The sequence below is a fragment of the Penicillium samsonianum genome (genome assembly GCF_028829775.1).
Source record: "Penicillium samsonianum strain IBT 33392 chromosome Unknown utg000006l_segment0_segment0, whole genome shotgun sequence".
Taxonomy (NCBI): domain Eukaryota; kingdom Fungi; phylum Ascomycota; class Eurotiomycetes; order Eurotiales; family Aspergillaceae; genus Penicillium; species Penicillium samsonianum.
Window position 1 is genome coordinate 1,433,603 of NW_026643264.1, and position 13,396 is coordinate 1,446,998.

The 13,396-nt window shown below is 48.2% G+C and overlaps 6 protein-coding genes across 6 annotated transcripts; 1 reads left to right on the forward strand and 5 right to left on the reverse strand.

Annotated features, from left to right (window-relative positions):
* Nucleotides 1-72: 72 nt before the first annotated feature.
* On the reverse strand, nt 73-390 carry N7471_010606 (RNA interference and gene silencing protein; the record flags this gene model as incomplete). Its single annotated transcript, XM_057283325.1, has 2 exons — nt 73-329; nt 354-390. 2 exons carry the CDS (start codon nt 388-390, stop codon nt 73-75), a joined length of 294 nt encoding a protein of 97 aa, XP_057132304.1.
* Nucleotides 391-647: 257 nt separating this feature from the next.
* On the reverse strand, nt 648-2,558 carry N7471_010607 (uncharacterized protein; the record flags this gene model as incomplete). The annotated part of the gene is made up of 1 exon (XM_057283326.1): nt 648-2,558. One exon carries the CDS (start codon nt 2,556-2,558, stop codon nt 648-650), a length of 1,911 nt encoding a protein of 636 aa, XP_057132305.1.
* Nucleotides 2,559-3,179: 621 nt separating this feature from the next.
* Nucleotides 3,180-5,520, reverse strand: N7471_010608 (uncharacterized protein; the record flags this gene model as incomplete). Its single annotated transcript, XM_057283327.1, has 2 exons — nt 3,180-5,041; nt 5,502-5,520. The coding sequence occupies 2 exons, from the start codon at nt 5,518-5,520 to the stop codon at nt 3,180-3,182; spliced, it is 1,881 nt and encodes a 626-aa protein (XP_057132306.1).
* A 920-nt stretch (nt 5,521-6,440) lies between these two features.
* N7471_010609 (uncharacterized protein) lies at nt 6,441-6,959 on the forward strand (the record flags this gene model as incomplete). The annotated part of the gene is made up of 2 exons (XM_057283328.1): nt 6,441-6,765; nt 6,820-6,959. 2 exons carry the CDS (start codon nt 6,441-6,443, stop codon nt 6,957-6,959), a joined length of 465 nt encoding a protein of 154 aa, XP_057132307.1.
* Nucleotides 6,960-12,066: 5,107 nt separating this feature from the next.
* On the reverse strand, nt 12,067-12,649 carry N7471_010610 (uncharacterized protein; the record flags this gene model as incomplete). Its single annotated transcript, XM_057283329.1, has 2 exons — nt 12,067-12,591; nt 12,644-12,649. 2 exons carry the CDS (start codon nt 12,647-12,649, stop codon nt 12,067-12,069), a joined length of 531 nt encoding a protein of 176 aa, XP_057132308.1.
* Nucleotides 12,650-12,747: 98 nt separating this feature from the next.
* On the reverse strand, nt 12,748-13,182 carry N7471_010611 (uncharacterized protein; the record flags this gene model as incomplete). The annotated part of the gene is made up of 1 exon (XM_057283330.1): nt 12,748-13,182. The coding sequence occupies one exon, from the start codon at nt 13,180-13,182 to the stop codon at nt 12,748-12,750; it is 435 nt and encodes a 144-aa protein (XP_057132309.1).
* Nucleotides 13,183-13,396: the final 214 nt, after the last annotated feature.

Here is a 13,396-nt window from a genome sequence, read left to right on the forward strand (position 1 = left end):
CCCAAAGTGACCCAGAGCAATATATATCCTCATACTCCGTGAAGACACAAATGAGTCTTTATTCCTAATCTTTTACGGACACGCATGTGCCTCAAAAAAAGACTTTAGCGGGTAAAGGCTGCGCGGATTTGCGCGCTGGTAATCTCCAATCACCATCGGCAGAGGACCCTCTTGGTAGCGGGCCAGATACTTGACTTGGACATTCAATAGCACCTGAGCAGTGGCCGCACGGACACTGACGAAGAAACCACGCAGAGCTTCCAAACCGCCGCCCAAAGCGGCTTTTTCGCCTGTGGAGGCATCCAGGCTGCAATGCTTGTTACCACCAACTGTATATCTCTTCGTGGACTTACGACCTGAATTTGTTAAATACTCCATGTATTCTCTCATTTTTGCCCTTTTACGCACTTCAATCTATCTCATCATCATTATCTGTGATCTCAACATCACTTGGGTGAGGGGTCATGGTAAATGAAGACATCCATCCATCTGTCCGTCCTACTGTGTAAATGTGTCGTGGAAGGGAGTGATTCAAGGAAGTGGATATTGGCCTGCTTCACGATCAACTTCTGCTGTGCTGAAGACATTTACGGATGGACACCTTAATGAAACCACTTCGAAAACTCACACTTGACCTGTGCTGCCGCCTAGGCACTTTCATTCACGCCAATCTGGACTTCATCCAATAAAATGCCTAAGCTCTCTAGCTTTTGTCTTTCACGTCGAGTTGCAACTACATTACCTCCAGCTACTAGTTGACGAGCCGTCCGAAGGTCCGGTTTCCGTTCCATAAAACGCCTTCCGAGCCTCTTGGCCTTGATAACAGCCCAGTGTGGCCGCAAAGCGTTATCTTGGAGCGCGATGTCAATTGCTTTGCGGCCTTCTTCGAGGTGTGGGGAGTCGCCTCCAAGCACGAGAACCAGGTGCGTGTCTGTTGTTGCGAATAGTCTATGGGCGGCTTTCGAATGAGAGGCGGAACGAGGGGGCGTAACAAACACAGTATTGGTGCCAGACACGGACGCAATCGAAGGAGCTTCCGATCTTGGTGTCCATAATGGCCAGGAAATATTGAATGCGACTGAGTAGAGACTCGAAAGTGGAAAGAGTGGTCCTTCGTGGCCGCCGAACAGTGTGAGCGAGGAAAATATAGAGGAGCCGGGGTTTAGAGACTGAAAGGGAGATGTGCTTTCTGAGCATAACGAGAAGGGACTGAAAGTTTTTGATTTCCCCGAGCCTATTTCCGTTGCGAACCCAGTAACGAAGGGGGAATTCAGGCTGATGGAGGAAGGGACCTGGATAGGGGTGCAGGCCTTGTTCTCGAGCTTGAGTTCGATGCGAACTGGAGCCCCAATTGGTACTTCAGTCATAAAAGCCACCACACTGAGATTGAGACCTTGGATCTCAACCTTTCTGTCTTCCAAGGGGAAGTCGATCGCCTCAGTAAATGGAGTTCCTCCAGGACGAATTTGGATATCGGGCCAGTGCCGTAAACGTCGCAAGTCTTCATCACTATAAGCCCATTTGATGTTTTTTGGGAAGGGAACATCATTAGTGGCAGCTTTGGCAATAACCAGACTTTCCGTCATGAATCCATTATCCGGTGGGATTTTGGGATGAAGTAGCCCCATGGCATGACCGGTTTCATGAATAACCGTCCGAAAATAGACAGGTAGCGCTTTGCCCAGTGGAAGTCCCTTCACTTGGCCCCAGTCTATGTCGCCTGTTGCTGGTAGAACCCAGTCCGCACCAACTGCGGCACCTTCTCTTGGGACCTTGTTTGTATCCGTGCTCTGATTGTTGTAGCTGTAGTCGAACATCAACCCTAATGCCGGAGCATCAAGACGCTTGACTGCTAGAATATAATAACGCCATTCTTTGTCAAGGTCCACTTTGTCTCGCCAAATCAGCATAGCAGCATGAAGCTCCGCTGCCGACCAACTGTCATCTCCAGGTGGAGGGACTGCAGTATCGCTCCGGACGAGATCCAGATCGAATCCTATATCAAAGAAAACTGTGCTCCAGTCATGGTTACCACCGTCGCTCAAGGGTCGCTCGGGCCCAGAGACGGTATCAATCTCCACTGTCACTTTGCGGTATGACTCTGCCACCCAGCCCATTGCCATCCGCCCAATGGCTAGGCCGAGACTTGGATTTATGACATCGCCCTCAAAATAGTTGCTCTGTGAGGGATATCCACTTGGTGCAGGTACTCGCCTCATTGCAACTGTGAACGGCTGTAATTTCTGCCATGTTTTGTCACGCTTGAACCACCACCGCTCATATTCGAGATTCAAGTTTTCTCCGGATGAGTCCATGTCAATTTTTGTGATCCGTCGGTAACCGTTGTACCACTTTATTCCTTGAATTAGAATCCCGTTCTCGGGCTTTGGAGGAGGAGAATGAATCTTTTGGACATGGTGGTGACCACCACCCTCAGGATTTGGGTCAGCAAGTATATATGGCCTAAAATACGTATCGCCGCTAATGATTATCCCGTCGGGTGTGTGCTCAACTCGTAGTGTGCCATCTTCGATGTTCTCGTCCCCCGGCTTGTCCATCAATGATTGATCGTTTGTGAGCCAACAACCCTGACGCAAGAGGTGGGATTGAGAATCAGGACCATGCAAGGCTGACAACGACAAAACAGGTGGGAGTGGGGGGAGGTTCGGGTCCATGTTGTATTGAATGGATAGATTCTTAGGAATATGGAAAGGTCTGGTCGAGTAGTCTGCATAAACTAAGGTACTGGAAAAGGAGGAATCACATTTATATCATCGCCTGGAGGATCTAAAATAGTCTATGACTAGGCCGCTTTATGACATACTTATGACGGTCACGACTACGTGATTGAAATAAAACCGAATACCAATTGAACGTCACCCTGATTTAGGTTTTAGGTTTTAGGTTTACCAGATACAAGCGTCTTGACTTCGAGGTTATAAGTTTCTATGATGCCAAGCTGATGCAGTAGGGCATTGTATGGTTGAAGAAAAGATGAAAAGAGCGAATGTTGCGAGGACACGTTGGGGTGTCCTTGCTTGCGTGAGGAGGGAGAGGGGAGCTGAAAGTCTCGATTCACGGAGTGTGGAGAATCCCCTAGTACAAATAAAGACATCACGACACAAATGAAAACTAAACTATTTCGGGTGTATTATACTACCCCACTTTCCTTGACAGTTTCATTCCATCCCAGGGATAATGACAGGACATATCTCTGCCAGTGACGAGACGTTCCAAGCCAGTCCATACGACACGGTTCCGGAACCGGAAGCTCGAGCGATATAGATATGGTACTCTTCTCCTGGAATGGCGATAAATTCGACAATCTCATAATTGTTATCGAACGAGCCGGAGTACCGAACAGGACGGCCGCCGCTGCTTTTATAGATGACCAGGAGGAATGTTGTTGTTGGTCTCTGCATTTTGGTAATGTTAGATGGCAATTTGGCATCCCAAGCTAGAGCCACCTTGACTGTATAAACGTTTCTGGAAATGGCAGGGATAGGATCAGGGGCCTGCACTTTGTAGATGAATTTGGACAGAGACCGATTACCAAAATCGGCATCCTGTAAGGAACCGACATCCCAGCCACGTGGAATCGGTGGCAAATTTCTCCCTCGGCGTTGCTGTGCAATTAAGACACCTATCTCGGCATTCAGAGCACCAGACCCATCCGACTGATCAATACCCTGGATATTATCTTCAGCCCAAGTGTCACCGGTGACAGTGGGACCAGCGCTGGCCAGGAGGATAGCTTTGCATCCCTCGGGCCATGACTTCAATGTCGAGCTGACGTCCTGAAGCAGAGCGGCTGTACCAGCCACAGCCGAGGCTGCGAAGCTAGTGCCCGACATGGTCAATCCCACAGCAGTAATGCTGGTACCATTGGGAGCCAACTCAGGAAGCTCGCGGTCCCGGTCGGGAGAGACTGGGTTTTTGAACGCTGAGCTGCCAGCCATCGCAGTCGCGGTATCGTTGTGGCTTCCGTCGCTGATGGTGTTGAACCCCTTCGGACTGACATACTGGGACGCCTGGCTGACATTCCCTGCAGATTGCACGATTGTAGGGAAAGGCCATTGTGTGGCGAGGTGGTCTTTTAGAATGTCATCAAAGGATAGATTTGCGCTGCTTTGCTCATTGGGCCGGTGGAAACTTTGGTTAATGACGGTGCAGTTTTGTGGTGAAGTAACGGCCCATTGCAATGCATCATTATCATAGCTGTTTGCGGAATAAAGGGAGCAGTAACGGGCGTAGCCATGCGGCTTCCCTGGCTCAGCGTTCTTGATAACGGCGCTAGTCAGTCGTGCGTGGTCATTCCCTTCAGGGTTCTCTGTATATCTGCCGTCAAATGTAAGGCATGTGAGATCGGATGGTCCGGCTTCAAAGACACCAACACGGACTCCCTGTCCGGTATATCCGAGGGCTTGCGCTTGAGCTGCGCGTCCTATTGCTTCCGAGTCGGCAAGGTCGTTAACCCCGGTGCGGTCGTCAAAGACTATCTGACCAACACCATGAATCTGCTCAATATTAGGGAGCTGAGAAACATTGGGTGAGACATATATGAACAATTGTTCTGGCGGGGTCTCTTTCACCATGACGCCGAGATCCTTCATAGCCTTGACTATGGCAGATCTAACGTTCACAGCGTCGGCAATGAGCGCGCGTGCAGCTGCTGGAGGCTCTCTGATCTCCCCTTCATTCGGTTTGTCGTATCCAGTGAGGTCAAGTTCAAACTCAGGCCAAACAGCAACGTTAATGTCCTGACTTGCGCGGATATTTGTAATTTTACGGCGGAGGATTTCATGAAGACGTCCAAACTTCGCAAATTGGCCCTGATGGAATCTCTCCAAAATAGACTTGCCGTCGATCTGTTCGCCCTTCTCATTAAAGGCCAAGGACACAGGGCTGTCATCCTGATCGTTAAGTGCCTGGACGAATGCAACATACTGGAAGCCAGATGGAGCGGTGACGCCGGGCAAGAGTTTCTGGGTTGCCTCCTTGCTGTCTGCAATATAGGAGGCATACACAACACGCGAAAAATCTGGCACATTGTTCAATAAAGGATGGAAGCCAACTGGTAGCCTTTAATGCAAAATCTCCTCCCCCTTATTATCCAGTAACTCATCAACTTGCACGTAAAAGTTCCCTTGGCCAATGTCACCAGTACAAATTTTGATCGTGGTGCGTCAACAATGACAGGGGCAAAAATATTCCGGCCGTCTTTGGTAACAATGACAGCACTCCGTGCACCCTGAGGATCAACTAACTGGTCGAGGGGTATGGATTTTAATTTCGCTTCCTGGAGCGAGGACCTCGCCTCCCATAAATGAAAATTCAACTTCTTTAGCCATTTCGTGTTGGAGGATCTAGCAAATCCTTATTTAACTTCTGTTTATTTGCTGGGATAGAGACCCATCTATTAATTGTGAGGATTGGGGAATAGCAGAGGGTATGAGGCATGGATTACCAAGCGCAATTAAAAGCTCCTTTATACCACTTACTTACTCTGTCGTCAAGCATGGCTAATCGAGTTCTAGACCCCATCAAGTAGAGTGATATGGTGTCATATAAACTCTAAGATGCCTTCCGGATTTCCGTTTTCGGCCACACAACGTATTAGATGTACCCACAATGAAATAGCTTGGAGTTTAACAAAAGTAGATAAAGTGGGGCTCCCAGAAATTGGGATTTTGCTACAACTAGTGCCTCTCCTGCCCAGAGCTTTGCTGAGGCTTGTAGAATAAACAGAGTATTGACGACTGGCAAAAAACCGTCTAATAGAACTACGAACTTGAAGCTACGCCTAGAACCTCTGTAAACGCCTAGGGGAGAATTTCCGTTGTCTGATTGGTCGATGCCTCGCGCCCATTACTCACTCACCCCGTTCGCACATTTACTTTTAGCTTAATCGTGGCCACATACGTTGTTGAAAACCAACAGTCGCTAAAGATCTGCTTTTTGTATCGCCATGTAAGTATCCCATTATTTTTTTCATTACATTGACGTCATGTATGCTTATCCTAATTCTGATACATAATGCCTTAAAGGAGCGAGGGCTCCCTCCGACTTCTCTGCACATCTATTGGTCCCCTGGTGGTGTGGGGAGCTCCGAACCAGTTACAAATTGACAGACTGAGAGGTGCTGCGTTCGTTCTAATCACGCTTAGTTATGCGGGGACGAATCAAAAGTGCACGGATACTCATGAAACCCCGCTACCATATTCTACATTAAGCACGGGGTGTACCTTTTGCCGTGGTAGGTATATCCGCAAGGATGGTAGGAGATCCGGTAACAGCGATGCAGTGATGCATGCCCTACGGGTTCTCCTTTCCGGTGCAATGCAAGGGGGGTGCTGAGAACTTCGCGCGGCCACGTACTGGCCAAAACGTTGATAATAAAAGGTAAGCCTGACGGTGCAAGGGTGATAAGGTCTTACAATATGTCGGGTCCAGAATTCTGGCCAAAGACTAGCATGCGGAACCAAGACATCTTTAAAATCCCCCGTGGGCTTGTCGACCTGCCGAAGTTTGCCGGTCCAGATCAAATTATCCAAGGCATTAAAGATGTACTCAACGATTATCGACGTGCGATCTTGGCTTTATCGAAAGAGATGGATGAAAAGGAACAAGAAAACCAAAGACTAAAACTTAGGGTTGAGTCTTTAGAGCGAAACTATGCTATTCCAGAAATGGATCGGTTTCGAGTGGAGCTGGCCGTATCATTGGGAGTAACAGGCAGCACGCCACATAGGAAGTCAATCATGGGTAAGTCCTTTCGGAGATCTTTGGGATTGGGTTCACTTACTAAATAGTTGGAAGAAGCCGTATCCGCACTGAAAGAGACCGCTTGTCGTAACGAATTATGGGCGAACATGGCCTCAACGAGTGCAGCACAAACAGAACAGCGCGAAAGAGAAAACGCAGATCAAAGGATACAGGACAATGAAATAGTGCTTTGACAGCTGAGGTGGAGAGATAGGATGCTGGGAAACAGTTTAAAAACGGTTCGGGTGTAAGTTGAGAAGTGCTACTGATTTCGCTCCCAAAGGCTAATTGATTCTCCACGTAGTGTAAAGGCTTTTTCTGCCTTGTGGAAACAAATTGGCCTAGTTTGGACCGAGTTTTACGAAGCAGACAACACCGCCAGCATACGAGCTAAACTTATTACCTGGAATTCTATCGTCGAAAGTTTCCATGACGGCGTCTGCGCAGGTCTGTCTTCTTATAAGTGCCGAAGAAACATCGGGCAAATGACCACCGATCGACATATTCATTTTGTGCGCCGAGTCATGGATATGGCCAAGCTAAAAGAACTGAGTGAGGAAAAGAAAGTACAACTTGATTCCGAGATCTCGATTATCTTCAATCAGTAGAAGACCTGAAGTATATGCTGCAGGAGAATAATTTCTCTGTCTATTCCACATCGAAACAAGAGCAGCTGGGTAGGAACAGTTCGTGTTGTTGTTCAGAGGTATGAATTGACTTGTTCTTTCAGAGGGATACATGAGCCTATATATACAACAATTAGCCAAGTTGATTGGAAATCAACTTGGTCGTCTGTATAGACACTTCGGAGCTAATTCCGACGGTGCGGCTTGGTTCCTGATCTGCACCAGCCTGATATCACAACATTCCCCCTCAGGATCGCTTTGCTGGCAAGGCGTTACTGGATTAACGCTGTGCAGGCAAGCCTCGGTAAAACCACTCGAAAACCTTCGTGGGAAAATAAAGTGAAAAAAGCGCCTGCGCTGTCACGTTTGTTGCCTCCGAGGCTCCAAGGCTTCGATTCCTAGAAGACTACAGAACTTGGCAAAAGCCGTAGGTCCCAACGGCTTGGTGAGACCGTCAGCGGCCTGTTCCTCAGTAGGAACATATTGAAGACCAATCTCGCCAGCATTCAGCACTGCTCGCTGATAATGGAATTTCACGTTGAAATGTTTGGTCCGTTTGTGGAACTCGGGATTGCGCGAAAGGGCAATAGCGGACTGGTTGTCAGCCATGATGTTGGTGACCGGGGACCGATACATTTGCGTTTCTGCTAGGAAGGTGCGGAGCCACTGCAGGTGTAGAAGGGTATTGTATTGCCCAATGTACTCGGCATGAGTCGTAGACGTGGCCACTTCCCCCTGTCTCTTGGACGACCAGGAGACTGGTGCGCCTGCAAGTTGGAACACATAGCCAGACGTGGAGTATGCCCCATCAGTGACGACGGAGCCACCGAAGTCGGCATCTGTGTATCCGATCAACTGACCACTGCGGTATGTAATGCGATGGCATTGCGTGGCTTTGACATAGCGAAGCAATCGCTGCAGGGCGACCTGGTGGTGCGATTGTGGCCGAGACGTGAAGCGACTCAACGTGCCCAGCGCAAACGCAATATCCGGCCGCGTTCCGACCATCAGATACATCAATGAACCGATGGCGGTTGCGAATCGTGCTTTTGTTTCCTCGTCCGGAGGTTCTTCGTCTGGACTAGACCTCGCCAAAACCCGTCCATGGACATCCTCATGGCGTCCAAGTCCGCCCATGGACTACCCAAAGTGTCCAAAAGTGTCCAAAACCGCCCAAAAATGCATAAATCTGCCGCATAACCTGATGATTCAGCAGAATAAAAAACGGTTATTTAAACTAGTCATAGTCACTACAATCCTTTTGCCGTAGCAGTTGTTCTTCGGTCATTTAGATTTGTTGAAATTCTCAAGTATTTTGGTTCACTTTATACGGAACAATGATCTTCTCTCTTATTTGCGACTATTTGGTGTGTATACAGTCTTCTGTGACTTGAAGCTATTTTAGTGAGAGAAATATATATCTCGTGGGTGCACCTCATATTTAATTCATTCCTAGTTCCTACCATTATTGGGTGATTGCAGGTTCTAGTCAAATACCCAAGAAAAACAGCCTACACATCTAATTCATTAATCAAATTAGTTATATATACCATTACTATCAATAAGAGGTTGAAAATATCATTTGTGGAGAGTAAAGACTAGAAAGCATGAGATAGCAGTACCACGTGACTTAATGAGATGCCCAAACTGTCCTTTATAAAATAATAATGGAGAAGGGGCATGTCCTTCAAGCAAATTTTCCGGGTATTTGGGCGGACTCTGGACAGTCCAAAGTCCGCCCACGCTAAATATGCATGTCTCCCACCACCATATCCAATCGCAATTCATAGAAGTTGGAGGCCATAGCGTTCATGCGCGATGTATCAGATTTTATTTCTTTAGGTAGACAGACGGTCATAACCGGCAAAATCACCCAAATCTATGAGATTCAGGGAGTCTTTTTTTTCTTTTCCCCCATAAAAACCCCATACTCTTGGATCATGTCTCAAGACACCGACCTCGCCTCGTCGTCTTTCCACGGTAGCTACGGTCTAGACCTCTTTCCGTCTGACCTAGAGTCCAGTCAGCAAACCATTGAATCAACACCAGCCTCCGAACTATTACATCCTATGATCTCCTCCTCCCTTGAGTGATTCGGAAACGACTGGATTGTTTACTCCGAAATGAGCAAAGAGAATTTTATTTTCTGGTGGCTTCAAACTATCCACGGAAATGAGCTTCGTGAAAGGAATAAGAGCTTCTGGGATCGATCCCGAAGTCATTCAGAGGCATGGAATAGCTTTAAGCAGGTAGCTCATACTGTGACTGGGGACCCAAAGATAGTATGCCAAAAATGCGGTCAGCTTCTTGATCATCCAAGCCGCAAGTTGAATGGAACTACCCCAATGGCGAGGCATCTCAGAGGAGAGAAGTGCCAGAGACTTAGCAATCGGGTTGCCGGAAATAGCTCTCTTCAAGAACTTTTTGCCCGCCAGGTAAGGAATACACTGGAAGGAAAAAGGTAGATTGCCTCGATATTAATGTCTATCGTTTATGAACAGGTGCGCGATTATCCAGCCCACGAGAAACGCGAGTCTTTTACAAAAGAACTATGGCAGCAAGATATCCTCACAGCTATTACTGGTCTACGACTCCCTTTCCTGATCATCGAAAACCCATTATTCCAGAGGTTACTTCAGCGAGCCCAGTCGTCCCCTTTGCCTCTTGAGTTCCCTTCGGCAAAAACAATACAGTGCCGGCTTCGAGATACAGTTCAGGAAAGACACCAATGTGTACTCAAGAAGCTACCCGCCGAGGCCAAAATGTCTATTGCACTAGACTGCTGGACCTCTCCTTTTCAACAAGCATTTATGGCTATCACTGGCTACTTTATTGATGATAAATGGAAATACCGTGAGCTTCTCCTCGGGTTTGAACCACTTCATGGATCCCACACTGGCGTTAATCTTGGTACCGTTCTTTTTGAGGTTCTTCAGCGATATCAATTGGTTGAACGAGTGTTGGCTGTGACAACAGATAACGCTTCAAATAACCAAACGTTAGTAGGAAGAGTGCATGAGCAATTGGAGTCGCTTAATATCAGCACTACAACACCGATTAACCAAGCGTATCGGGCAGCTAAATGTCAGTTGTAGCTTTAGAAACAAGGCATTCAGAGCCTTCAATCAATTGATATATGTACCCACAAATTTTGAACGAAAGAATGAAAGCTGCTTGACCGTAGGAAAAGGCATACTGTACGAAACATAGCTCCTGTTAGTCAGACAAAGGGCCTGGTCATCGCTAGATCATTTATTTCCCAACAGGCCATTTTCAGTATTCGGCTCTTTCTGACGAAGACCGACTACGGTTCCTGTCCTGGCTGTTTGAGGGTATTCTACTTCATTGTGGTACTAGGCCTTTGAGCGCAGATGCTTCTCCCTCCAGAGTGTTCTTTTTTTTTCTATCCATATCAAGAAACGAGAATCAAAGCCCGAAGACAAAGGGTACTGGGAGAGGGGTGTCATATTAATATTATAGGGCCCTCGCCATGAGGCCAATCATATCAGTCCCAATATCGATACGACAGAAGGAATGGGCCAGTCTTCGAGCAAGTCTTGTGAAAAGTTAAGCCCAGCTACCTCAAAATTGTCATCTACAGTACGCAATGAAAATGAGCTTCACTTCTGCCCTTATAATCCCTCTAGTTGGTCATAGGAAGGATTAGTTCCCGAATCGTGTCTTGTATGCCGCCGCCAGACTTTCGACATGGACGACGACTTGTCGATAAGGTATTACGCTGAAGGGGAGATTTTACCGATCCGTGACTTCCATATGGATATGTCCCACATTGGAGGTATTCCCCAAGAATGTAGTTTCTAGCGGTATGTACTGGAGACGGTTGAAGCATATGCTTTGTTTTAGACGGTAGTTGGCGCGCTCTTAGTCTTGCTTTCTCGACGCCCACACGTACTCCAGTATACTTGGATTGCAGCAGGACTTCTTCCCGGATATCGGTCCAAAAATAAGCTCGTCACCTCCGACCATGGTCGTTTTTCGTCTCTTCTTAACTCCAGCAAAAAATCCACCTCTTCTGAAGACCACCGCAAGCGCCTCCTGCGCTTTCGCTGGGGTTCGTTGCGACCATCACGAGATGGCGAGTGTCGTGGCAGCTTGGTCGACCGCCCGTCTCCATCCTCACAGGCTGTAGATATATTTCGCTTATGGCTTTTTCCGCGCCCCACCTGTCGCGAGGATGCGTTCTGAGAATAATCCTGAAAGCGTGAAGACTGCTGTGAAGACTGTTCAGGAGGCATTTCAGATGGTGACGGCATAGGGGGGGGGTGAGAAACCTCTGGAAGGAATGTCATAAAGTAGGCTTGTCGAGGACCGTGAGTTTCGATACGGAGAACTCCGCGACCGAAAATCTCTTGTGTTTGATCTAATGGGACAGCCAAATCACCCCCTAAGGGGGTTTGGGACTGATTAGGGCATTTTCCGACGATATCATTGCTCGGGGCTAAGACGTTTCCCTTCGCCCTCATCGACGTTTTTAGTGGGCGCCCCCTTGCCTTGGGACCAGGTCCACCTGACGACGGTGAATAATTTCTCATCGACGTCCGGGTTACTCGATCTTTGTCGAGGCTGTCACTGTCGTTGTCGCTGTCGCTCACGCGACTACACCGTCGTATTCTAGTTAGAGAGTTCTTCTTGGCCCTTGCAACCACTTATCGTTTCAACGGACAGGGATGACAACGGAAACTGCAGGAAATTGCTCTCGCCGGGCGGATTTTGCCTTTCGTCGTGGACGAAAGGATGGAGAGTTTGCCAGTGTGGCTTGCGATGGGTTGACAGAGCGAGTTTGAGGCCCAAGACGGGAGAAGACACGCGCTTGACTCTCGGTGAGTCTGCCTCTTACATCATTATCCGAGATAGCCTCGCTGTTTGAGGGTTCATTGACCTGGACAATTTGTGTTGCCACCCCATCCCTTATAACACCCGTTTGATCTCCAAGGTGTTCTAACCCGGACGTGGTGTCATCTACGACGGATTCATCTTGGATAATGGTTTCAATGCTAGGCCGTGCTGGTACATCTGTCGGAGGTGATGGCAAGACACGCGGGCAGGTCAAGCTGACTTCGGGCGGAGCAGGGCTCTTGTCAATCTCATCATAAATTCCTAGCGACGAGATATTATCTCGGCGCCATCTTAGCAGGTCGGTTGGGGCAAGTTGGGGCAACGGTTGAGGCAATGGGTGGGTCTTGTATGAGTTAGCGAGATAAGTCGGACAGAAAGATAATAGTCGCGCCTACCTGCATGATGCAACTGAGGTTGTGCCAGGATCAAAGCCGTATATAAGTCACCACGAGACTCTCCCAAAGGGCATATATCTGGATGATCTGGTGGATGATATTAGCTACGCTCGCTTATCGCGGTTCAGCAATGATTCCGACATACCAGTTATTACGTATGTGTGATCGCTTTCAGGCACGTCTGTGTGACATTCGTTTCGGAGCCCTGGGTCGAGGTGCAGATCCAAGTCTGTCTCGTGCGTTTCCTGGCTGTTTTGCGTCATAGCTCTCTCTATTTCGATATCAAATTCACTGCCTGCACGTGAATCCAAATTTTCCTTCACGGCATCTCGGGATTGCAGAGAGACATCAGTGCTGGCACCAGATGCTGAGCTGAAGGTCGTTCCCTGAAGATACGGTCTCGGCGGGAGGGCACGGGGAAGGGTTTGAGGAGTGACAGAGGCATTATAGGCCCTCCAACAGGAAGCAGGGAACGCAGGCGAGGAGGACTTTGTAGGAGGGCGAGAGTAGAAGCTAATGTTGTCAAGGCTGATATGCATGGCGGCCAAATCAACAGACGGCAAATGAAAAGTGATCAGCGAAATGGAAAAGGAGGGTGGACGGCTTATAAAGTATCCGGGATCACTTCTCAAAACAATGCCAAGTAGCTCCGCTGCATCGTCGTATCGCCACACAGAGATTGCACATGCCACCATCCTCAGTCAAGACCTACGAGATTTATAGCGTGTCTCCTGAGCTACATTAGGGATCCAC